At 40.2% G+C, this 25999-nt stretch overlaps 1 protein-coding gene and 1 long non-coding RNA gene across 2 annotated transcripts; one reads left to right on the forward strand and one right to left on the reverse strand.

Annotated features, from left to right (window-relative positions):
* Positions 1-4765: 4765 nt before the first annotated feature.
* On the reverse strand, positions 4766-24091 carry arl10 (ADP-ribosylation factor-like 10). Its single transcript, XM_018679663.2, has 4 exons — positions 23732-24091; positions 16759-16942; positions 10327-10502; positions 4766-8026 (listed from the first exon to the last, which is right to left on the reverse strand). The coding sequence occupies exons 1-4, from the start codon at positions 23867-23869 to the stop codon at positions 7853-7855; spliced, it is 672 nt and encodes a 223-aa protein (XP_018535179.1). The 5' UTR covers positions 23870-24091; the 3' UTR covers positions 4766-7852.
* Positions 8035-16821, forward strand: LOC127143710 (uncharacterized). The gene is made up of 3 exons (XR_007815309.1): positions 8035-10126; positions 10342-10461; positions 16707-16821. It is a non-coding gene; the product is annotated as an uncharacterized LOC127143710 (long non-coding RNA).
* Positions 24092-25999: the final 1908 nt, after the last annotated feature.

Consider the following 25999-nt stretch of genomic DNA (forward strand, 5'->3'; position numbering starts at 1 on the left):
TTCTGACTTCTCTGATCTCTCTTTACATGTGCCACAAATATTCATTTGGACTAAAACCTGAACTGATTAGATTTTAATGTTCAAAGGTCAAAAGTCAAAGGTCACTGTGACTGCACAAACTGAAGATTTCATTCACTAATCATGACAAAATTTCACACAAATGTCAAATGGGATAAAATGACGACGTTTTATATCCCAAAGGTTAAAAGTCAACATCATAATGTCCTACAAAAACATTTTCCTGGCCATTATTCATAGGTGTAACTCCGAAGCAGGAGGGGAGATGGTGACCACATTTCTCATTGACACAAATTATGGTGCCCACCTATGTAACTGTGGTGATTCCACAGATCCTCTGTGCCGCCGGGTTTAAGATGTGTGAAAGAAATAGTAGCTTCTTTGCAGCAACGTTGATCGTTAAAGCATGGCTACGTTTTTAGTTTTTAGAGGCATGAAGACGTAAAATTATCCAGTGATTCATAAGAGGAAAAAGCAAAGATTAAAGTATGGAACAATAAAAAGATACTTAGTTAAATTAAAAATGCTTTATCTTTTATAGTCAAATGTATATTTTACTTTATGAGATGAACTTGTCCTTTATAATTAAGAGTTCTAAGAGTTCTTCTATATTTTTATGTCTTACTGTATTGTTATTGTTTTGAATAACTACAAACTTAGTTGATAAAAGTCATAATTTCACCATTTCATTATACTTTTGTCAAACTTAACAATTCTGTTTACATTTAGAGTGAAATATGCCGAAAGAGAAGTAATAGAAGTCAAAGTTAACTTTTCATCTATGAAATGTTATATATCTGAAGTAGCCGGCGGTATGGCAGCTTCAGACACGTCTCACACACAATAACAACGTTAACATACTGGTGATTTACCATTTTCACAATCTTGGTTGGCGTGTTAGCGTGCTACAGTTAGGTTTATCACTGTAGTGTAACAGTTTCCACTTCTGCTTTTGTCAAGAGAATCTGTTGTTGAGACACAGCTGAACCTTCCACATGTTAGAATGGATTATAAAATGGTGAATTTAGATCTATAAAGTCCATCAAACTATATATCCCATGATCCACAGGCGATGACACACGAAGTGTCATAGGAGCTACAGTTGCTGAATGCTAGCAACAAACATTTGTATCGTTATGACATTAAAAGACACTGAGAGCCTCATTTTGGGAACAGAAAGCTTGATTTTGATTCAGCAGATCTTTTTTTCTTTTCTTTTTTTTTTTTTTTTGCTAAAATATCTTGCCAAAGTGCAGTCAGCCGAGCCGTTTGATCCTAGAACTGAATTGGACATTTGCATCACTGGAAGCTGTGGTTGGATCGGTTCTCAGGGAGAAAACAGTGTGAAGTAAACAACAGAAGGTTGTTTGACAGGGAATTGTGTCTAATTTCCTCCATGCACAGGCTGTGTCATTTATTATTATTCTGCACAGTTTGAACACCATGTATGAACATCCAGCTTTATGGGTTCACTCGTGAGTGTGACTCATCTAAACTGAGTTTGTTGACGTGGCTGCAGAGTATCAGTATAGAAACAGAGCAGGGGAAGTTTCAGGCAACAACCTTCAAACAAAGTCTTTTTACGAAACTTTACCTTTGTCTTCTCTCAGCACCTGCAGCACCAGCTGTCTCAGCAAAAGTTTCCCTCAAGGATCTTCAATTCTGCCAGACAGAACATTTTATTTTGATTTAAAAAAAAAAAATCCAGTTAAAGTGATGTTTAGCATTGAAATTGGTTTATGAAAAAGTAGCTGCAGCATTGTGTCAGAGATGGAAATCAGTAAATTGGAAAACAAGTGAAGTTGTGTTGTTGTGAGAGGTAGGGGCTCACAGATGTGAATCAATATATGAACTAGTCAAGGGACGATATGAAAATTCCCTGTGACGATCATCCTGGCCAAAATAATTGCGATTTATGATGTTATTGCAATAATCATGAAAATATGCTTTAAACTCTTAGAATGGTTAGAACTGTTCCTTATGGGCTGTGGCCAAATTAATGTTACGGTTAATGTTAACAGAAAAATTGTTACCATCAATTCGCCAGAGACCGCAGCAGAGCTATCTGCCGTATAGCTACATAGCTAACGTTACCTGGATAATGTGCTACTTGTGTAGATTGTCAAGATAGATCTACCCTGAGTGGTTAAGCGGTTTTCATGTATAGAAAACAAAGACTCTCAATCAAGCCAAAACATGGTGTATGTAAAGTAATGAGACGTGGTTGGGGCTAGCTGGTTATCATGCTAACTTAAATAGAAGAAAAGAAGTGTTTGAAATAAAAGCAAAATAAGAGCTGAACACTAGCACTGCTTTCCGGCCCACTGCGAGTAAAGGAATGAAGTTTGAAGCTGAACTTGGAACGTTTCCTCTATGCTGGTAAGTAAACAGCTGCTAATGCTAACTATGCTGGCTCTGTACCTGTAGCAAACTCACGTGTAGCACCTTTAATAAGCCAGGGCATCACCATAGTGAGTAGGATTCATCTTCTGGGGACTACAAATGCCTGTACAAAATCTCTTTAACTGTTTTCCAGCCACACTGCTTTTAAAACCTTGGATGACTGCGACAGTTGCTTGATTAAACCAGCCCACACTCAGTACTTTCCCTCAGTGCTTGTGTGATGTGAAGCTGCTACAGCACATTATCTTTATTGTCTTTGCTTGTTGTCTCAAGATTATCTACAGCACAACAATAGTTTGACCTACATCCGTCGAGGTGACCCTGTCTTCTCTCGTCAATCATTCACAGCCTCGTTTCACTGAACAGAACAGAAAGTTCCTGCTGAGTCACGTGTTCGAGACTTTGGGAAAACATCCACAGAGGGAGGGGACGAAACTTAGTCAGCAGAGTATTTGAAAAGCAAGGGAAGACTGAAGGTATGTGAAGTATGACTGCTCAGCCGTGGTTGATTTCTGGAAGACACCCTCTGTAAAAACAATGAGCTTCTGCCAGGAACTGTAACTTGTATCTGCGTTTGGTGAAATCTATTTACAGCAGCATTATAGATTTTACCTGGACTCAGTGCAGTAAAGTAGAATTTCCTTAACATTTGACATGAGAAAATGGAGGTCATGTAACTGTAATTGCAAAATATACCCTTCTGCTGAATGGATCATTTTGAACACAAAATCTTGTACAGAAAATGGTTCCCAGTGAACAAATCCATGACCTTTAATCCCCTGACTTTTCATCAAAAGGTTAAACCTGCCCTTTTTTGTTTTAGTCCGGAAATTCCTTCAAAAAATAATGTCCAAATCAGCCACTCCTGTACTTTGTGCTAAATGCTAAATATTAGCATAAAGACATGCTAACATTCATTAACAAACTAAATAGTCGCGTGTATTTTGTTGGACGACAATCGCAGTTGCATGTTGCAATCGTCATTTTCGGAGAGTTCAAGGTTCGTTTCATTGTTCTTCAACATGTTGACAGGGGAACAAAATTAGTTAATCAGGTCCAGCAATGTAAATAAGGCTAAATTACTTGATTTAAAAAAAACAAAAAAAAACAAAACAAGAATTAGGTGTAGTAACTTTAGGTATTTGACTGGAGACACACTGTTTGTCTTAATAATTCCTTAATGATTGAATTCATAGTTTCTAATTTCTTTCTTGGAGTGGTGATAATTTTGCAGGACAAAATCTTATCGTCTGTTGACATCAGGAAAACACAGTAAAAGCTTCAGTTGAACGTCTTTATCTCCAGAATCATAAGCTAAGGCCTGAGGTGACTGCTGAAGCGTGTCAATATCCAGAATTCAAGTTTAATGGGTTTCTCTTAACGTTATGTAACATATCGTTATGTAACAATCTTTTATTTAATTTGAATTCTTAGTAGATGCAAGCTTTCCTGTACAGGCTGTGAGTTTTCATGCTTCCTGTTCTATCAGCTGTGGACCTTTGCCTGACAAAACAAGGTCAGGCAGCTATAGAGGCTATAGATTTTTATCTTTGTGCATGTTGTTTGCATTGACTTGCTCAGTCAGCGGACGCACGGAGGGGAGGGCCTCGACTTGTTTTACAATGCTGAGCAAGACAGCTTGCGGTTAGGGGCATTTTATAGATCCACCCATGTTGTTTTTGGTGGTGTGAGATAATCCAACTTGTTTGAGTACATTTTGTGCACATAGGTTGAGTACATAACTGTGTTTATGGGCAGGTCCTCTCCCAGTACCTGTTTTTCCAGTAGATAGATCTTAATGCTCTGGTTGATTCACTATTTATACGCACAAATACAAATGTAAGAAATAAAGCTATAATACATTTTTCCCATGTAAAGTACTTGTTTTTGTGCCGTTTTAGTATATATGTAAATAACTGAAAATAATAACCAAATACCACTACTACAAATATTACCTACTGCTACTGATACACTCAAGTGTTGATATCGCACATCACTTTTCTCAGCTTGTCTCTGCCTAATATATGAATAAATATATAATATTTAAAATAATAAATAATATAATGTATATAATAAAGTTATGTTACTCTAAATAAAACATGCTCAGTGTTTTCAGCCTCTCATGAGCAAAAAACCCCATTAGAGTTGTGTTTTTTTTAAACGCTAACAATCATTTAATGTTGTTTAAAATACTAATTTGCACATTATTACTTATTATTATTATCACTTATTATTAGAGCAGAATGAGAGGCCTGTCTGTGATGTCTGTTTCATTTTAATCTCAATGAGATTTTCACATCAAAATGACAAATGATTTTTTCAAGAAAAACACAGGGAGACTTAATCCGATTGATGCTTGCTGTTTAAGAAACTGCAGCTCAAGTCTTAAAAGAGAACAACAAAAACATGAAGACATGCATGGATTCATATCTAACAGGTCCCTTTACACAACCACAAGAAAACAAGAAAGCAAGTCATTGGCAATAAAAACAGTGTACATACAGCAATCCACTAAAATCTTGCTTACTGCGAAAACATTTCTGCAGAGCTACACAACATCAAAAGGAATAAAACTTCACATTCATTACAAATTGTGCGTCATGAGCAGACATTGCTGCACACATACAGCATAAAAAAAACAGCATCTAGCTAATTCCAGTTTATCTGTACAAGTAGCTTTAAAGTCAAATACTCAGTAGTCACAGCAGCACTTCTACATTCAAGAGTGCGTGTTTTACTCGATATTAATCCTCGTCTAAGTGTAATTTACACAGTGATCTAACTGTGGAGCAAACAGGACTGGGAGTGTGTGTGGGCTTTAAAGGATCTGAAATCCTAATTATGCTCAGAGAGATGGGGTGATAAATTGGACCGATGTTAGATGCTGTTTTCACTAAATACTCTGACATCCTTGTTGTTTTTCTTCTGCCTCAACAATGAACAAAAAGGATAAAGCTGATAATCAAAATTTTTCCCATTGTTAACATGCCCCACAAAAAGACCAAAACTAATCTGATTAATTGACACCATAGTTTATTTTGACCCAGTCCCACACACACACTCCTGTTGCCCCAAATACTCACTGGAACACTAATGTGGATTAATCTACTGCTGAAAATAGTCCCAATAAATGCACTATTCCCTACTGTTTGAATAATGTTTGCTTTAAGCTAGTGTCAAATCAGTATCATCATCTAGCTTTATATATTTGTGCGCTGCTTCTAAATCTTAAATAGGAACCAATCTGCTTGTTGAGTCTGACGTCACAACCGATGAAAATACTGTCTCTGGGTCCAACTTCGCCGAGGTTCTGTTGTTTTCAAGATGTCGCAGCAGCTGTGTTCCATATTATCTGAACAGATCTGAGTCCAAAAAATTACTCAGTGTTATTCTACCACTTTCCTTGTGATGAGAAAGAGAGGAGGAAATGGTTGCAGTTGATAAGTTTCCATTTTTAAACAAATAGAAAATTTGGTGCCAGCGGTTGCTAATGTTAGCCAGCTCACCTAGCTAACATTGGCACCAGTTAGGACCTGCTGGTAAAAGCAGGTACCCCTGATATAAGCTGTGGGTTTTACAGGGTGTTTCTTCCTATGAACCCACATCTTTGTGTTTCAGTTGTCAGTCCTAGCAGCGAAAACAGCTAGCTATGGTCATCTATTTTCACATTAGCAGGGCAAAGATAGCTAGCTAAGGCCACCTTTATTCGCCCTAGCTGGGCAACAAAGAAAAGGACCAACAACCAAAACACAAAGATGAGGACTCATAACAAGCGACATCTTGAAAACAGGAGCCTCGGAGAAGTTGGATCCAGAAACAATCTTCATGTTTTGTTTGTCAGTCCTTTACTGTGCTGCCCAGCTAAGGCAAATAAAGCTGGTCTTAGCTAGCTAAAGCTAGGTGAAAATAAATGAGTATATCTAGCTACTTTCACTACTTTTGGGAAGCACAGAAAAGGACAGACAACCGAGACATGAAAATGAGGGCTCATAGCAAAAAACATACTGTAAAACCCATAGCTTATATCAGGGGTACCAGCTTTTACTAGCAGGTGCTAAACTTAGCTAGGTTAGCTAAGTAACGTTAGCATCCGCTGGCGTCAAACTTTGTCTTTCTTCATTCTTTTAAAGATTGAAACTACAACCATTTCCTCTCTTTCTCATTACAAGGAAAGCAGCAGAATGGCACTGATTATTTTTTGGGATATTTTGTAAAGTTCATCTTCAGCTTCAGATTTGGTTTGATTACTGTCAAATGTAATTTATTATTGGCTGAACCAATAGTCGTGTCCATATGTTAGCAGTAAAACACACAATGCTCGGTGGGTAAAAAAAAAAGATGAGCTTTGGCAAGTGACTCGAGGAAGGTTTCCTCCTTGTGGGCCTAAATGCTAAATGTAATCTGGGAAAACATTTTTATTTTAACACATTCAACATTCGCTGATACTGGGAAAGTAGGTAGGTTGTTGGCTGTAATTTGTGTAGTGTTTTTACAACTAAACACATAACCAAAGAGGGAATGGATTTCAAACAAAGAATCTTAAAATGCTCTCAAGCTGTGTTGTGAAGAAAGTCATCAAAGTGTGGAAACCCGACGAGAGTTGTGAGAAGAAAAATAACACTCTGCCTTTCAAAATGTCAGGGGGTCCCTTTAAATTCCCTCACAAAAATTCCTCCTAGATCTCAGAAAAGCCTCCGTGTCAAAGTTGCGAGTATCTATTAAACCCTGTCAATGAATTCACAGAGCTGGTGCAGTTTCAGTCCCGAGGGCATCCAACCTGGCAACCTCCAAACGTTGCCTCTTCTGCTCTGCTGACTTCTCTGATCTCACACGAAAGGGCTTTCAGAAAACAGCGACCCAAACAAAATCTGTGTACGCTTCTACAAACTCGACATGTTCCAGTTCACGTTTTATACACAGTGTAATCTACATGCTTAAATAAACCTGTAACAGGTTAACACTCAAGTCTGAGTCATTGGCAGGAGGTGACCTTTGTGGTTCTGAGTCACAGATCTGAGAATAAACCCTTATCATCTGTCCCACCTCCTGTCCTCGTCCTCCTCACTCCGCACCTCCTCTTCCCTGGTGAGTAAGACGATATGAAGAAAAAATGAAAAATGAGCTGAAAGAGGAGGAGGAGGAGGAGGAGGAGGACACTTTTTTCTAAAACCAGCTGATAAAGTTTGAAAAGGATGAGGAAAATGAGGAGGTAATGGAAGGCTTTGCTAACTTCTCAATCTCCTCTTCTTCAGTAAAAAAAAATCCTCTGCCTCAGTCTCAGAAGCCTTCATCATCTCCTCCTCCTCTGCCTCAAATAACCCCGAGCTTACATAAGGAAAAGGAAGAGGAGGAGGAGGAGGATGTCCGTAAGCCATCCCTTTGTTTCCGTCCCTCCGTCTCCTCCTCTTCTGCTCTGTGGGGGGAGATGAGATTAGACGAGCTGGAGCAGGAGGTCCTGGAAGGTGTCCAGGCCCCGGCAGGAGTTCCTCAGGGCTCCATCCGAACCCAGCTGGGCAGCCAAGAGGAACAGCTTCCTGTCCTCGGTCACGGAGCCCAGAGACAAGGCTTCATGTAGCTCTGACACACTGACGGCATTGGGCTTATCCTGTGAAGAGCGTGAAACCAGATAAAAACCAGCAAGAAAAAACAAACCAAAATATTTTGCAAACTGTGCCTGTAGTGACGTTTTATTAAGAATAATATATGACAGAAATCAACTGCAACTTTAAATATTTAACTGTAAAAATAACCAAGCAGAATGCAGAGAAACTTTTTGCTAAATGGAAATGATCTTCAAGCAACATCTCACCTACGTCAGTTTTACTTCATCAAGGCTTTCACTAAACTCAGATGCTCAATAGATGATGCTTCAAAGTGGCCCTGAGATAAATTGTACATGTTGCAATCTTGTGCAGACGTTTTGCACAGTTGTACAAACTTGTCATAGTAGCTTTAGCCATTAGCTTTATGTCTGACATTAACAACTAATGTATTCTACCTGATGAAGGTAGCTCGACTTTCAAAGTAAGAATAAAACTATCATTGATTTACATAATACATCACAATGTGTCACCGCAAATAACTACATGTCACACTTTCAAACGGTGGATGTCTCAGTCCCGAGCAAAACTCATATGTGAAGACAGTGAATTTAATGCCGGCCTCCTACACAAACCATTCAACCCAGGCTAGAGTCTATAGACGTCCGCCTCGTTTCTTTGCACCACGTCTTTTCCAACTCACAGGTTCTGCTGGAAACATCCTTTGTACTGTTTAAACAGAGCGAGTGCCGAGGCAGAGAACAAAGTAGTGGTGGGTGAGAGCGAGGTATCACTGTCAAAAAGAGCTCCTCCTACGGAAGACATTATTTCTTTTATTGTACCTGACCTCATTTGCACAGCAGGGGTTGGTTGTAGTTTTTTTTTGTTTGTTTTTTTTTAAAAAGGCTCAATCTGTTGAAAAATTGTAAAAAGTTTGGACACAGTTTGACAATCTATTTCACTGCTTTGAAAACTACTTGCCAAATTGAAGTGCTGTCCTTTCTTTATGATATTTTTTATTTTTGCTTTTGGGAATTCAGGACTCATCTAATTCTTAAAAGAGTTTTGAGTGCATGGATTTATTTTTACAATGCTTAAACCACTCCAGCTGAAAAATACAATGTTTGGCTGGGAGCCAACTGACCACAGTATAACAAACAGAAGCCATATAATTAGCCATATTTTGGCACATTTTGGACAGAAAACATTGTTTTCCAGTATTCCAAAATATGAGAAACATCTGCTTTGGATATGTGTAGATAAATAGCAGTTTTACATAACTTATGTCTAATAAATGTTCATTATTTAACTAGATTGAGTCCAGTCTTAACCAAGATGTCTACACGTTTTGCAAATCAACAAAACCATGCCTCCAGGAACATTTTGAATTTGTGTTGAGCAGATTGATGTTTTCATTTCAAAGCTAACCAGTGGAACCTGAGAGACAGGCTCCTTTATCATATCATATCAGAAGGAAATAGGTTTAAAAATGCACAAGCCTTTCTTTCATCTCTGTGGGAGATATCCTGTTTGATGTCCCAGGTTTCCTTCTTAATTCCAAAGATGAAAGAAGGGAGGAAAGAGCATGTTAATTTCAGACCTGTAGTGGTTTAAGACGCCTCTCGATTTGGATGGTTTAACCAAGATATACTGATGTGAGCTTGAACTGAAGTGCAATGAGATTTTATCTCAGATTCTTTTCTTGCTAATAATTTTGAGCAACCCCACAGTACTGAGAGGAAGAAAGCTGCAGCGCGCTGACAGCACATGTGACAAATATTCCTGCTTTTCCCTTGAAGGGTCATGTATAATTTCACAACTCCCGCGCAGGGTGAAGAAATATGAGCCAAAGAGGAAATGTAGAAATGTTTATTTCAGGAAGTCTGATGGATCATCTCTGCTGGATAAATGAAGAGGGAATGACATAACCAACACATCCATCTCTTTTTTTGTCTGCGTTTACTTGAGGATTTTAGCCTAATTGAACATAATTTATCAGCGTTAGACCTCAGGTTTTATCAGAATACCAGTCTACCAGCCTTTAGGTGACTATTGACTTTGCAGGAAAAATTTACTGTTATGGTTTACTCCTTTTCTATTTTCACCAGTATTGTGCTTCCAATTCATCCACAGGAAGTGCTGAAAGGACCAAATCCAGTATTTTGGTGAGTTTTATCTCCTTAACTACAAATTACTGGATGTATATTTAACATTTTCCCATGCTATAGAGTTTTAGATTTTGGATGTATTGTTCTATTGTTCATTCAGCCATTGGTTCCCCAAAAAAACATTGTATGTTAAAGGATAACTCTGGTATTTTTGAACCTGGGCCTTTCCTTTAAAAGGTGGTAATAATCACGTTTACCTGCTTGTTTCCGAGAACGACCACCGGTAGCTGGGGCTCCACCCTCAGGAGGCGGTGCAGTTCAGCCTTCGCCAACGGGAGGCGGTTCCTGTCAGAGGAGTCCACCACATACACCAGAACATGAGTCTTCCTCAGGTAGTCAGACCAGTACCTCCGCAGGTCCTCCCCGCCACCAACTGCAGCAGAGAAAACATTCATAACCACTTAACATGGACATTTTTGTGATTCTTAATTCCTATTCCTGATTCATTTTCCCACACGTTTCCATTTTTCACAACTTTCCAAAACATATTATCCGACAACAACTTTTTTAAAATTTCTTTGTTTTTTTTTCACTCAATTATTTGTGTCACTTTCCATATAAAGAACAAGTGAACTGCACAAACAAATATAGAAGCTGAATCACTTGCTTCTTGTTTTGAAAAGTAGCCATATTGCTAACACTAACAGCCAGAAACAAATAAATGATTAATTATCCGTTTGATAATTTAAACAAATAACACACTTCCTAGCGTTATCTTCCTAAAATAGACAGTGGTGAAACTTTCCCTTATTTGCGACAATGGTGCAATACCACTTGGAAACACCAGGGGGTAACGTTGTACTTGGAATTTGGAAATTCTGAGTTCCTAGCCAGCAGTTTCTAACTGGAACGCTCCATAAGTCTGATTTCCAACTCGGAAAGTCGGAGAAACCCCACCAACCCTGACATAAGAATTCAAGATGGCTGCTACTCACATCAATAGCAGTTGACACTCTGCTAATTTTACAGTTTGTAGCAGTTCGTTCTGTCTTATTAGTTTCACATTAAGTCAGTCTTACACATATCATTGATAAGATTTATCCGTGGACATGTTGCTACGCTGTTTGTATGTGCAAAATACCACATAGTGTTGTTATTAACTAGTATCGCTAACAATGGCTAGTAATGACAAGGGTTAGTCCAAGATAGTTCCATTCACAGTGATGCTTAATGTTACGTTTTTCTCGAACAGTTAAATTCGAGTGTTTTTTTAAAGAATGTTCTAGTGTTTACATGAAAATCTAACATTAACTCAGGTGTTCTTCAGGTGTAGTGCGTATTTGTTTTGAAGTTGTCTATACTTCTGACGTAATGCAGCATGAAATATACAACTTTAATGTCATAATATTTTCACTGGGAATTTCCATTATTAAATAAGGCTGTAGTAACAAAGGAGTGGCACGTTATTTAACTATAAAACCCCCTAGGCGTCTGTTTACCAGAGTATCAGTTTCATTATGTAATACTAAACCAGCAAAAACAACCAGTGCACTGAGAGATAAACAGGATCTGACGTCATGTCCTTTTATTGATCTACACAAAGAAACTGTTGCTGCAAGGTCGACTGGAGAAAAACAGCCTCACAGCCCTGACTGATCGCCTCATTCAAGGACATTTCAGATGACTGGCAGATGTTTTCAGTCGGTATCCTTTGTGCTATGGTAAAAGAAGACGGCTTTCAAAGGAAGCCTTTCAAAAAAATACATAAACAGACGGAGTGATAAGCTGAATTAGATAAGCTGCTGGCATTCCTCCTTTAAACAAATTGGCCACAGATTAATTTCAGATGTGCACCAGACCGAATGAAATCGCTAATCTAGTTTTCACTGAGGGATGAAATAGGCTAAGACGGCACTTAGCCATTATTTATATCCTGGTTTCGCTGCTGAGGGAAATTGGTTTGGTTCATTTCTTCCGTCTTGTTGCCTCCAGACATGATATGTCAGCGAAGCTCTGAGGAAAATATAACTGTGCAGCTCCTTCTTCTTTTTATGGGTTTGACATATTTTTTTTTCCTTGTCTTTCTTAAAACTTTATTTTTCTTTTCTTTACTGTTTTTTCTTTTCCCTCTAAATCTCAGCAGCTCAGATTATTCTTTATTTTCAGAGGAACTTGATTAATATTAGGGTGTTTTTGATTTTTCTTCATGTCTTAGACCAGGTTCTTTATTTGCTTTTCTTTTCTCAGATTTCTGGATTAGAACTGAGGGTGCATTTGATTCACCTTCATACTTGATTTCACTTTGGCCTTCTGGAAAAATAACTGACTTTGTGCACATGAATCCTTGAGTTGTTTGCTTACAAACCCACTGTGTTTAAATTAGATGGAGGAGTCAGATGTAAGAGCTGGTGGGAGGATGGTGCAGCTTGTTTGAGTCACCTGACTTGACTGATTGCTGAACCCAGAAATTCACCCTACACACACTCACAGGACAGATTTGTTAAAAAAAAAAAAATCAGTTTCCAGCTTCAGAGGAAGGAAAGTTTCACAGTAACTTGAGGCTTTCACATCCCACGATCCCGCTGTGCAGAGGAGCTGACCTGCAGCTGAAATGACCAGCAGGCCGAACGAATCACTGCTCACAACACCGAGCGGGTCTGACTTCAGGTCCTCGCCGCCTCCAAATTCACACAGCGCAGCAAGAATTCATTAGTGCTGGACTTAATGGAGAATGTTGCTAGGAAACTGGGTAGTGATGTACCTTTAGCTGATGTGATGTGGCAGCAATAAATACCTGTTTACGTGATGCAGTACAGAGGGGCCGGACCTGACACTCAGAGGTACGAGCAGCTTGTGTTTTACAGTCCGAGGCGTCTCAGCAGGACGGACCTGCTACTCTACAGGCTGCCTTATTAGATATACACCCACGTCTGCTCACACAGCAGACTCTGAGTCATATGGGTGTGAATGTGTGTGCATATCGTAGTCCTCAAAGCAAAAATAACCTCACTGATTTTCAGTGCAGGTTGCAGCTGCAGAGGTCGTAGCTGCTGCAGCCAAAGTTCAACAAAATTTAACTTTAATCTCAAAATACGCTGAATCCCAAGATGCACATCCAGAGGCACTCCAGTGTTAGTTTGAGATCTGCTTCCCCATTTTTTGATTGTGCTTTAGCTCCTTGGTGCTCCATGCTTGGTTTAAATGCAGTATTTCCACAGACTGTTTGGACTCTGGTCTGGTTTGGTTGTTTTCTCTCCTGGGAGCACCTGGGCCCAGTCCTCCCAATCACTGCTGCCACTTCAGCTCTCTCAGAGAGACTCTCTCCTCTTGCACTTTGCCTGGTTCTTTTATCATTTTGTTTTCACCAGTATCCACTCACTTACACCACTGGCCTTTACTGGCATCCATGTCTGTCTGTCTCTTTATTTGAAATGGCCCCTCGAAGTGGTCATGACACTGGCTTCAAAAAATGACCAAGCTGTTCTCTTCTTTGCATCCACTGGGATTTAAATCTTGGTAGCCTTCATGTCAAAGTAAAAACACTGTAGTAAACTCAGCTTTCTTCATCTAAACAACATCCAATTAACAAATCTGCAGCTTCACATGATTTCCAAGTGGCTTTCCACTGCACTCTCTATAGATCCGTCCTCGGCATGGACTACAGAGATGAGAGAGCATCTGTACAGTTTGTATAGGTCAGTGGTAGCAGGTAGTCTTTGAGGCTGCACAGAAAGGTTGGAAAAAAATATCACCCTATCCTACGAGTTGTGGTTTCTGTCGTGATCTTCTGTCAGATGCAGCCAGCGTGAATTAAAGGATGCCTCCTGCCTGCTGTGAAGTGTACCGGCTGGTGGTGGTGGAGGTGTGAGGCTGACGGGGAGTTTAGTCACATTTGCAGCACAGAAATCGGACGTCACTGTCCTTACTGTGAGTCCAGAGCTGCACACAATGGAGCATGCTTAAGAAGGACTATGTTTACTACATGTTTAAGTGTGGTGTTGTCACTGTACAGACCCGGTTCCAAATTTCACAAAGCTCGAAAATCAGTGAGCTCTGAGCTTACTGATACTGCTATCGAGACTAACCTGTCCGACAGTGTGATGTTGTGAAGGACGAAAGAGTTGCGTCATTTAAATCAAATCGCTGATGCACTAACAACCTTACAGGCTGCATTGACTGCCCAATGAAGCTTCTGAATTCAGTTCTTGCAGCTGTAACGTCCTCGTTCTCGTTTTGTTTCTCATTTGGTTGCTTGTTGCTTGTTTACAATGGCTGAATGTGCAATGTCTATGCTAAAGCACTTGAATGTTGTACATCAGATAAAACTGAACCCCAAATCAGTTTTTACTATTTTCATAAAAAATAGTATAGTTATACATTGTGTTTAAGGGACCCTGGGCATTCGGTTTCAAATAAATCCTCAGCCTCAGCAGTGTCATTGAGGGATAATTTCATTCATTCAGAAATCAAGAAGACTCAAGTTAAACAATAAAAGCAGAAATAGTTCTGTAAACAACTTATTGTTGTCTCGTCTTTCCACCATTCCACCACTAAGGTGGATACTTGGGGCTCGTTTTGTAAAAGAAAAAAGTGAATTTATTATGTTTTTACACCTGCATACTGGTGTATAATCAGCAGCTCATTTCCATTTTCCCTCAGTTTTTCTCTGTTAAAAAAAAATATTTGAGGCTGTCACTGTCAAGAGGATCCTGTTTACTGTAAACTACGCTCAACTTTTTAATTCACAGGAACATAAAACTAAGTTGAAACTGATCTGCTCCTTATAATGGTGTCCATGCCAGATGTCAGTTCGTGAGCTCATGAGCTGACGGAGTTCCTCTAATCAAGAAGAAAGCAACCGAGTAGATGCTGTGTTAACACTTGCGTGTTTACTAAAGAGGAAAGCTGAGCACGCAGGCCCTCAGTCACATGCACAGTTTGTATATTATATTAGGAACTTCTTCCTGATACTGAGTTGCACTTCCCTTTCACACAAATTCAAATCTCGGCTGTTCAAAGCCTAAATCTGATCTGCATCTTTTCCTGCAGAGTTAAAAGGCTTTTTAGCTGGATTTCCCCTGATGGCCTCCACAAAAAGGACTCGTCGGTCCCTGTGGACCGAATACCCTCTGATGTGTCTAAGTGTGCACGGAGCTGTCAACATTTCTGTGCATCAGTGTCACAGAGACAAAGACTCCAACGTTTAATGTACCGGCGCCCGCTGAAATATTCTGACTGAGTGGGCGGTGGCATGTGTTCCTCTTTACTTTCAGAAATGAGAAAAGGATTCTTGGCACCCTCCAATTTCTGAGTTCAGATCGTGAATAAATCAAGACGCAGAACGTGACAGGAGTACATCCACAGAGACTCATTCTGAGGACGACTGCAGTTTAGACCAGCTGAGTGAAAAGCAGTGTCGTTTATGTTATTTTTAGTGCAGCGCTGTGTGCTTCCAGTGGAATACTAATTCAGACAATTTATGTGTTTGTAAATATAACACAATCTCACTGGACTGCCTCTCCTGCGTGGTTTGATTTGTTCTTTTTTTGCATGAAGAAAGGTCACAGTTAGAATTTCTAACGTTCTCCTGTAACTAGTTCGGTACCTTGATACTGAACAGAAACTGCAGGAAGTTTCCCTCGATCACTGAACAAATGAGGACAAAACAGCGAGTTCCAGAGATTGCCTGTGTATTGGCAGTGATGGATGCAGCAAGCTTTCAGGGAAGAGACAGGAAGAAAACAAGTTAAGTCTGGATCAGTTTCTGAAAAACAGCCAGACTCTTCATTCATATTCATCACAGATTTTTAGCTTTAAGCACAGATTTTTTTGTTCTGGATGGCAACAACAGCCCAATATCTTGGTCCAGAGTGAATTATTTTCACAACTATTTGATTGATTTTAATGAAATTTGGTGCAGACATTCAAGGTTCCGCAGCGGAGGAACCTTAACGACTCTGGTGATTCTGCTTTTTATCTAGAACCTCTTGTCCATCGCTTAACTTTGGCCTCAGCAGTACTTTAAAAGGCCATGTTTGATGTGCGTCATCAAAAAAACATCCTTGCCTGTTGCTCTCCACAGACCGGTGGGGTCAAGACAAGCATTACCGAGGTTGACGCCCCATAAAAGCAACAATTTATTTCACAATTGCTCCTCAGATTGGTACCTTACCTACTTCTTCTTCCGTCTCTACAGCGAGGCATTCAGTGGCTGGTTTGTGTCAGACATTAAGTTGGAAAACAGAATGACTTTGTTCAATGGAACACATACAAAGGCACAAATGTTAAATGTAGCAGTCATCTTGAATTCTTATGTGGGGGTTGCTCCAACTTTCTGAGTTGGAAATCCGACTTCAGGGGGCGTTCCAGTTGAACTAGGAACTCAGAAATGGAAAGTATCATTATAACAGTAGGTTATAATGCTAATATTGGCATTAGTCATTAGCATGTTCATATCACTGACTCCAATTCAAAAGTCACAATCTGCAGTTTCTCAAGCTTATCTTGATAGAAAATCACATTTTCCAAACTTTTTCAGGCCTTTCTGTGGATTTGTGTGTTCCCATGCGAGTTAAATGAAACAAGTGGTTAACTGTACTGAACAAAAAGGGTAAAAAATTCTTTCCATTTGTCATAGACTCCACACAGAGCCTGCAGTGTTTGATTTCGATGGATAAAGGGAGTCTTACTCTCAAGGAAATCCAGCTGACACGCGGGGGCGTTGAGGCTCATGAAGTTGAAGCCGCGGGTGGGCCGGCATCGGCCTCTCTTAGCCGCCGGTTCCCCGGGGGTCAAGCCCTGCAACATGCTGCTCTTCCCGGCCCCGTCCAGACCGAGGACCAGGACCTGGCGCTTCCCACGCTCCTCCTCCTCCTGCGGGGAGGCAGAGCACAGAGATGTAGACTTGAGGCGAAAATTAAACACATATAATTAATTCAACAGTGAATGAGGTTATTTGCTCAGTTTGAGGAAGAGTGGGGGCATGGAAGAATGGCTGATTTGCCTTAGGTTTACAAATAGAGTAAAGATAACAGTGTAAATGCTGTGGTGCACATATCCAACCACTTCTGAATCTGAGCACAGTAGAGATTGTCTGAACCCAGTACACCCTCTAAAAGCCATGTTGGGAGTCTTCAGATCCTCCAACTTAAGTATGTTGACACCAAAACATTACACCCTTATGTGACTGTTAAACCTTTCATTCAAAGCCATATTTATTAATCTGAACCACCTCTACTCTTCTGATTTGAGTCTTTCCACCAGATGTTGAACCAGGCAGCAGTCACAAGAGAATTAACGAGGTTTGCACCAATTTGGAACGTCAGTATTGTCTTAAATATGATTGTTTTCTGGAGCTGTAAAGGAACAAAGGGACCAAGACCAAAAGTAAACTAATGCACAGTATGTAGACAGGTATTTTGACATTATTTGAGTTCAGCATTGATTAACAATAGCGGAAGTCAAGAGTCCAAAGATAAGTCACAAAGAGACCAGATAATATTCCTGTCGGTTTGGATGGGTGGGTGGGGGTATTTTTTTTAAGCCAAATTTTGCTCTGTTGGTCCACCTCTGGTTGAAACTGAAACATCTCAACTATTAAATCAACCGCTAAGAAATTTTGTACATTGGACATTCATGGACCCCAGGGGATGAATCCTAATGACTGTTTCAAAATTACCAGACTTATTCTTTAGGTCATCCTCTTTTGCTGACATTTTTCTCTAGCATCACTCACTGACTTGACAAATGGTGAAAATTGCCACAAAATTTCCCATAAATAATCGAGGTCCCTAAGGGATAAATTTTAGCAACTTTAGCGATTCCCTTGACCTCCTCTGGTGCCATCATGACATTATCATTTTTGTTTCATACTGAAATATTTCTTAAACTATTGGATCAATCGTCACGAAATTTGCTACAGACATTCTTGATCCTTGAGGATGAATCGTGACGTTGTGTCTGTTTTCATCTTGTTAAAATAGAAACACCATGTATCTTCTTGAGCTAAGAAAAACAACCGAATTGTTTTGTGACATTCATTTTTTTTTAGATATGTCTGACTATATTACTGTGTAACTTTCTGAAACCGATGATCTGACCGTCACACCCACTTCACAACTGTGAGAAAAAAAAACAGATATTGTACTTCTCTCTCTAGCGCTCTCTTTTTCATTTATCTTTTCCCTGATAGGCCATCTGAAAATGACGGCTATTATCTGCATATTTGAACAATATCACATCAACCTCCTCCCTCTGTGACAGTCTGGAGTTAGAAGTGTGGAATTTGGATCAGGTACAAACACTAATGTCACTTTTAGGCAAACTAGTTCTGACAGATCATAGTCTTTTAGATTTCCTGCCACTCCCTTTCATCTCCAATTTTCATGTCATAACATCTGGAACAATACATTTCAGAACTGCCACTCCAATATGAGACGAGAGAAAAGAGCTTGGTTTCATTTGTTGCTGAAACTATGAATCAATTAATCCGCAACTATTATGATGACTGTCATTTACAAGTGATTCATCAAGCAAAAATGTCAAACAGTCTCTGGTTCCAGCTTCTGAAATGCAACATGTTCTAGTTTTCTCTATTTTATATTATTTTAAATTGAACATCTTCAGGTTTATTGGACATTTTGTGAACGTAACCTTCAGGCTCTGGAGCACTGTGATGGGCAAGTAGAGTAGATTGAATGATTAAACAATGTATTAATAATTAATGAAGGAAATCATTTGTTGCAGTCCGAGCTGTACTTAACCGAATGCTGGTGCTTTTCACAGATTAGCAAGCAGCAAGCATCTTTGTCATTGTCTGCAGACTGGATTGTCATTATGTATCAAACTGAATGCAGCAGACTTGAGGGACTTTGACCCTGGGTGAATGAAAGACATTTCATAATGTTCAGGAATATGAATCAGCTGCCTGCAAACCTCTAGAGATAAAACTCCTGATATTGCACTTTAATAAAGCCTCATCTCAGAGCAGCGTCATGATAACCCTGCTCTTTATCACTGTATCTCTGAACCAGATTTGAGAGAGGCTACAGAGGCTCGTCTTTAGAAAGACTGACACTCGGTAAAGGTTAGAGAGGTGGATTCAAACCTCAGTGCTCCTGCTCTCTGTGGCGCCTGAGAGACACCAGGACGCCACAGTCCCGCTGAGATCCCGCCCACGTCAGTCATCTCCCCTTTTAAAAGTCACACAAGGTTGGTCTTTATTCATGCCATGTGCAGACGTGCAGCCGTGGGTACTGTCGAGGTTAATTAGCAATTCATATCAGCCCTTTGTAGAGCTGTAAGCGATGCATCAATTTCAGCTTCCTTATTTAAAAAATAAATCACACTTAACTTCTCCTTGTTGATGAAATCGAGCCTCAGAGATGAATTTATCTCATTTTCAAAATTATACCTTCAGAATCGTCTCTAATTTGATTCCTCGACAGATAAAACTCAACCACAGCTACCCTGTAATTGTGTCAAAAGGAGATCAGAGGATGAATTTAAGATGTTTTGGTGATGAATTTAATTCTGTCTGACATGTTTCTTGCAGTAATCACTGGCTGGTGTCGCGGGGTAAACGGCAGCAGCAGATAAACACGGCTGCTTTGACAGTTCAGCAGCTTCCCTCTATGAATTTCTGGCTTGTGCAGCCCACTGGGAGACAAACCTCAAACCCTGACAGTGCTGAAGCCTCGCTGTTAGCTGCTGAGGCTGCAGAGCTCCATGCTGCTTGTTTGCAGCTCTATCAGCACGGACTTTGTGCATGATGATCAATTCTGGCATACAACGTTTGCTCTCTGCTCTGGTCGTCTGATTGGACCTTCTCTGGCCCACACAGGAGATGATGATGTAAAGCTTTTTGACCCGACAAAACACCCCCCGATTATCCTTTTTGATTAATAAATACATCTGACATTTTAAATCAAGTCAGAGCACAAGGCCATTTATCTCCTGCTCCGTTTGTCAGCTCAAATCTTCACAGACTTTTTCATTTAGATCTTAAACTCACTCCTGCCACTTCAGACATTTCTCATAAAGACACGGTGATACTCGATGGATTTCTATTGTTTTTCTGCTCCACGGGGAGGGAGAAAAAAAAGAAGCAGCCTGGCTCCGGCTGCTGGATCTGCACTGCTGGATCTGACAGGGATTTAACGTGTTGCTCAAGGACACAGCAACACAAGGGCTTTATCACATGGACGCACTAAAGCCAGCTCACCTGCAGCGGTGAATAGAAAAGCTGTGTTTTATTGGGTGGAGGAAGAAGTGAAGGAAACTGTGATCCTATAATACTGTCACATATCATCAGTCCCTCATGTTCCAGGAGTTCCTCTGCGATTAAACGCTGTCATTTCTTTCTTTCTATTTTCTTTATACCCTCTGTCTCTCTCTAACACATCTACTTCTTCCTGAGTTCCTTTCCCTTCAAACAACTCAGTTTTCTAATGATTATGTGAATCAGGTTTGCGGTAGTAGCAGGTTAACCAAGGTCCCAAACATCCTTCTCCCCATCAGTGTTTTCAACTTCCTCTTGGGGGACCCTGTAGAGTTCCCGGGCTGAATCTGATATATAGTCTCTCCAGTAAGTACATCCAGCACATCGTCTACATTTATACATGTCCGTCCATCCATCCATTTTATCCAGGGTCAGGTCTCAGTAGCAGCAGGTTAACCAAGGTTCCAGACACCCCTCTTCCTCCTGGGGGACCCCATGTTGTTCCTAGACCAAGTGAGATATGTAGTCTCTCCAGCATGTCCTGGGTCTACCGCAGGGTCTCCAGCCGGTTGGACGTGCCTGGAAAACCTCCAATGGAAGATACCCTGGAGGAATCCTGATCAGATGCCCAAACCACCTCAGCTGGTTCTTCTCCACGTGGAGGAAAAGTGGTTCTGAACCTACTCTGACCTCCTTCCAGACGTCTGAGCTCCTTACCCTGTCCATAAAAAACAGGTCAACTACCTTTTGGAGGAAATTCATTTTGGCCGCTTGTTGCACTCAAGATCTAAATCTTTCCCAAAGCTCATGACCACAGCTTAGGGTTGGAGTGTGGACTGTCTGCTCCCTCTTCACCACAATGGTCCGGTATAACGCCTGCCATACTGCTGACATAGTGTATGCATCTGCAGAAATAACAGTTAAGGCCAAACATCTAAATGGACTCAGAAAATTCAGGACATTTTCTGTCAGCTTGACTCTGGCCTGCAGCTTCCTGTACAATTTATCCAGCAGCTGAGTCTTCCTCTCTGCTGTTTCAGTGATTGTTTGTTGCTGCATAAATGAGCACGTGCAGCCCTCCCACCCGCTGAAAACTCCCCCGAGGTCAAAAACACGCTGTTATTGTCACTGTTTTTTCCAAAGCTGAAGATGTGTGATTAACAGTGTACTGTATCTTGGTAGACTTTGGCTCCTGGGGATGAAAACATTTACGTCCCCTCTGCGGATAGCGAGCCGCCGCCGGCAGACACTGACAATATTATCCTCCAAAGATGGGCTGAGCCAGATAAAGGAGGCTAAGCCTATTACAGGCTGCCGCTGATTGAATCCAGGAAACAAGATTAGAGACATGCAAATAGATTTTATTAAGAGATTCAGTCTGCAGTAGTGCTCCAGTGAAGAATCATTCATTAAGTCACCAGGCTGCTTCATTTCTGTGTCTGTCTGCAGGAAAACTGAGGCTTCACTCGATGTGCAACTGAGATACAACATCTGGTCATTTTCAGATTTTGGAAAGACATAAAATCAACACCATCATCTTCTTCCTCTTTTTCTGTTTCCTCTCAGCAGCAGCAGTAATTAGAGTCGACTGATTGCTGAGTCAACTGGCAGAAAATGTATCGAAACTATTTGGATGATGGTTATTTGTCAAATCGTTTATCAAGCAAAGTTTTGATTTGCAATCTGTTTGGAGTCTTGTCCTGGTTTTAATCATATCCAGGATCGGGTCTTTACAACACTGCCCATGTTTCTGTCTCGGATTCCTGCACAGTGCAGCAGCTCCTTTCTTTCTCAGTTATCTCAGTTACAGGTGATGACGAAGATACCTCCCTTTTTTTCAGTGTGTTGATCCTTGTTACATTATACAGTAGTGCAGGGATGATGTGTTTCTGCAGTCCAACCCTGAAGTTAGTTAGTTAGTGTTTTGGATTATTCCAGAAATTAAACAGTGACCAACTAAAGTTTCTGATCCTTCAGGTTTAGTTGATCAGATAATCTTCACAGATGAACACCACTGTTCTGATGTTTGAAGTAAGAAGCTAATGTTAGGCTATAAACCAACTACACCACGGTCACATGACGTCAACGTCTCCACCACTAAGCTTCCAACTGGTCATTTCATTTAGCTCTGAGCTCTTCTACAAAAGCCTTTCTTCTTAGAAAGTTAGTGAGAGTTTGAAAGAGCGTGAGTAGAAACACAACGAGGCTGTAAAGGTGGACTGGTGAGTAGATGGGTTTTCATGTTAACGTCCCCGACAACCTCTGTAGTCTCATTTAGACACTCGTTAGCAACCGCCTTTTTTAAGACACGTAAAAGCTTCAGACATCAGGAGTGGGGGATTTACTGACCCATTTTATGTCGGAGAATAAAACATGAAAATGTCTTGAGCTTGTGTTAAAACCACAGACCTTATTTCACACATTTAATCCAGAAACACACTGACAACAGGAAGAGCTAACATGCTAACATGCTAACTTACTACTGAACATCTTTGGGTTCTGGACTCTCAGTCGATTGAACAAAGCAGTTTGACGACATCTCTATTTTCTGACCTTTAATCCACAGAACGATTGATCGGGAAAATGATCGCAAGTTCGAGCCCTAGCATTGTTGTCATGATTGGCAACCGTCTTCAGAAACAATGGTTCATCAAAACCATCGGCTTCATCATCCGGTTTCATTTTGATCATTTCATCATCATCATGACTACATTTTCATAACCAGTCACCATTTTTAGCTCATCTTCATCCTCATCAATCAACTAGATCAGTGACATCATCACCGTCATCTTCATCATCCCCACTGTCACCATTATTTTTTAAAATTTTTCAACAACTACCACAGTCATTTTTTTCATATTTTCATCTTTATCATCACTGTCACCGTCCTCACCTTCGTCATTCGACCGTCCTCATCATCAGAACCATCATCGCCGTCATCTTCATCATCATCATCATCATCATCACTACCATTATTTTCTACATCTTCATCCTCTTCAAACTCGTCACCATCAACCATGTTCACCAGCATCATCATCATCACATCTTCCTCCCTTTTTGAACAGTTTTACCATCATCATCGTCACCGACATCATCTTCATCACCAGTCATTTAAGAAGCACCCTCATCATCATCATCATCATCCTCACCATTCACACCTCTCTGATCAGCTCTACCTTCATCACCATCACATAATCAAAGCCTTCATCTTCATCATCAGGTTATTAACACAGCAGCACCATCCTCATCCTCACTCCCTCCATTCTCATCTTCTTATTCTTTAATAAAATCATCTTCCTCTCATTCATCATCTTCATCACCGTCAGTCATCAGTCAGTCTCCAAACGCACCTTCTCCAGTCCAACTTAAACACTTGGGAGTAGAAAATAGAATTTATAAAATAGTAGAAACATGATGTTAAAATTAGAAACGAGCTGTCCCACCTCTTTGATCGTGCAGTACTCCGCCTGTGGAGACCATATTCGCCTCTTGTAGAAGTAGTTCAGGGCGATGAAGAGAGCGGAGCCCAGGGCTGCCACGGCGGCGGTCAGGGCGATGGAGATGTGCCGGAGGAGAACCATATGTGGAGCGCACCGATCGGCGGCGACTGGAACCGGGAGGGAGGGGGGAGGGATTAAGGGATGAGAAGGGTGGAGGGTCCTGAGCGGGAGTCACTGCTTCCTGGACACCGACAGCTCTGAGCCCTGCCGCTTCCTCCTTCTTCGGCTTGTTGTTGTTGGTGCTCTGCCGCTGCCGCTGGTCGCTCTACATGTGACCGAGCTCGCTCTGCTTGTTTTTGTTTCGAGACGCGCAAGAGGAGGAAGAAAAAAAAAAATGCTGCGTTCAAGCGCGGCTTGTACACCTCGCTTGTCTTGAGGAAATGCGGCTCCGAGCATTTTCAGGGACGCACATAACATAAATAAAACAGCAACGATAACAACAATAAAATAAACTTTATTTATAAAGCACTTTCTCTAAAATGTTCCAGAGTGCTTTACAAAAACAAATGAAATCAGATAAAGGGAAAAAAATGAGAACACAACCACAGACGGTGAGCACAGAGGAGCTAAAAGCAATAAAATCAATAAGATTAAATAAATAAAATATAAATATATATTTGCGACCATCAGTTAAACATTTTAAGCAAACTTTTGGCTCTAGCTTCTCAAATGTGAAGATGTAATGCTTTTCTTTGACACATATGACAGTAAACTGCATGTCTATTTTTCTTAAAAATACTTCTTACATAAATAAATAATACCAGATAAAGCAAATAAATTGAGAATAAAACGAAATAACATGAGCAGAGAGGAAGTAAGAACAAGAAAAAGATTTTTCACTTTTCATTTTGATAAAATATATTTTGATAAAACACGTGATTTTAAAAAGCATATAACAGGCCATTAACCTATAAAATAATGTTCACCATAAATGATTCATGGCTGTATCTGGCCCACTCCAAACAAATCTTCAATGGGATATTATTTAAAAAAAACACACTGCGCGCTGCAAGTCCTTATTTATGATTTTTCCGACAGCACGTGAAGGCATCAGATTACCGGCGAGAGCTCGGACGTCAAAGACAGAAGCTGAAGTGTTCTGAATCCGAGCAGAAACAGAATGAAACTAAAAATATTAATGAGCCTGTGCTGACCTGAGATCAGAGTGATGATGATGATGATGATGATGATGATGGAGGTGGTTTGAGGTTTTCACCACCACTCCCTCTCAGTCCATCCATCCAGGAGAAGACTCAGAGGTGAAGTGCTCCATCTAGAGTCAAGTCAAGTTTAATATATTTCTTCTTTTATTCTCAAACCTCAGCCTCATGAACCTTACTTATGAAAAGGCTCAATTGTATATGTTCGTCTTTTTAAAATATCCTGCCGATTTGAAGGAACAGGGTGGAGAAGGTATAGATGATTTAGGCCAAATAAAACTAGGAATATCACAGTGCAAAAATACTCTGTTACGAGTAAAAGTCTTGAATTGAAAATACATAAAAGCAAAATGTACTGAAGGTAAACTATAACACATGATTTATGTGTTGGCAGCATTCTGAGTCTTCCTGTGGAAAAAAACGACCACATAAGTCGTTTGTGCAAACACCTTATTACGACCCACAGTGACGTCTTCTTGTTAAGCGACATTTAATGGCTGTAGTAATTATTACATCTATTAAGTACATGTATAAATAGTGACAAAGAACGCGCGTAGAGGTGGGGGAATGGTTCAAACAATCAGGGAACTTATCTGTGTTCAGCTCCCGACAAAAAAAAATCATACTTCTTGTTTCTTTGCTAAGCTAGCCAAAATCACGATCTTATCCTAAACCATACCAAGTTCGTTTTTATGCCTAAACTTAACCAGTATTTTAAAGTTGATCAAGTTGAGATCATTTTCTCTTGTGGTTTAGAGCAACATATTTTATGTTTGAGTTAAAATTAAGATGTAAAGTCTTAATGCACAGAATAACCGTGTGAAATAACTGTAGTGAAAGTACAATATTTACCTCTGAAGTGAAGCCTTTTGGGTAAAATGTGTATAACATAGTGGTTACATTCAAATAAAGTAATAAGTACTTGAGTAAATGTTACCCAGTTACTTTCTGCAACTAGAAATAAAGCAAATAGATCAATTTATAAACTTAAATATGTTTTAAAAAGTCTTAAACTGACACAGTAGGAATAAGATAAATCAAAAATAAATAG

Source organism: Lates calcarifer, linkage group LG20, assembly GCF_001640805.2.
Source record: "Lates calcarifer isolate ASB-BC8 linkage group LG20, TLL_Latcal_v3, whole genome shotgun sequence".
In the NCBI taxonomy this organism is placed as follows: Eukaryota; Metazoa; Chordata; class Actinopteri; family Centropomidae; genus Lates; species Lates calcarifer.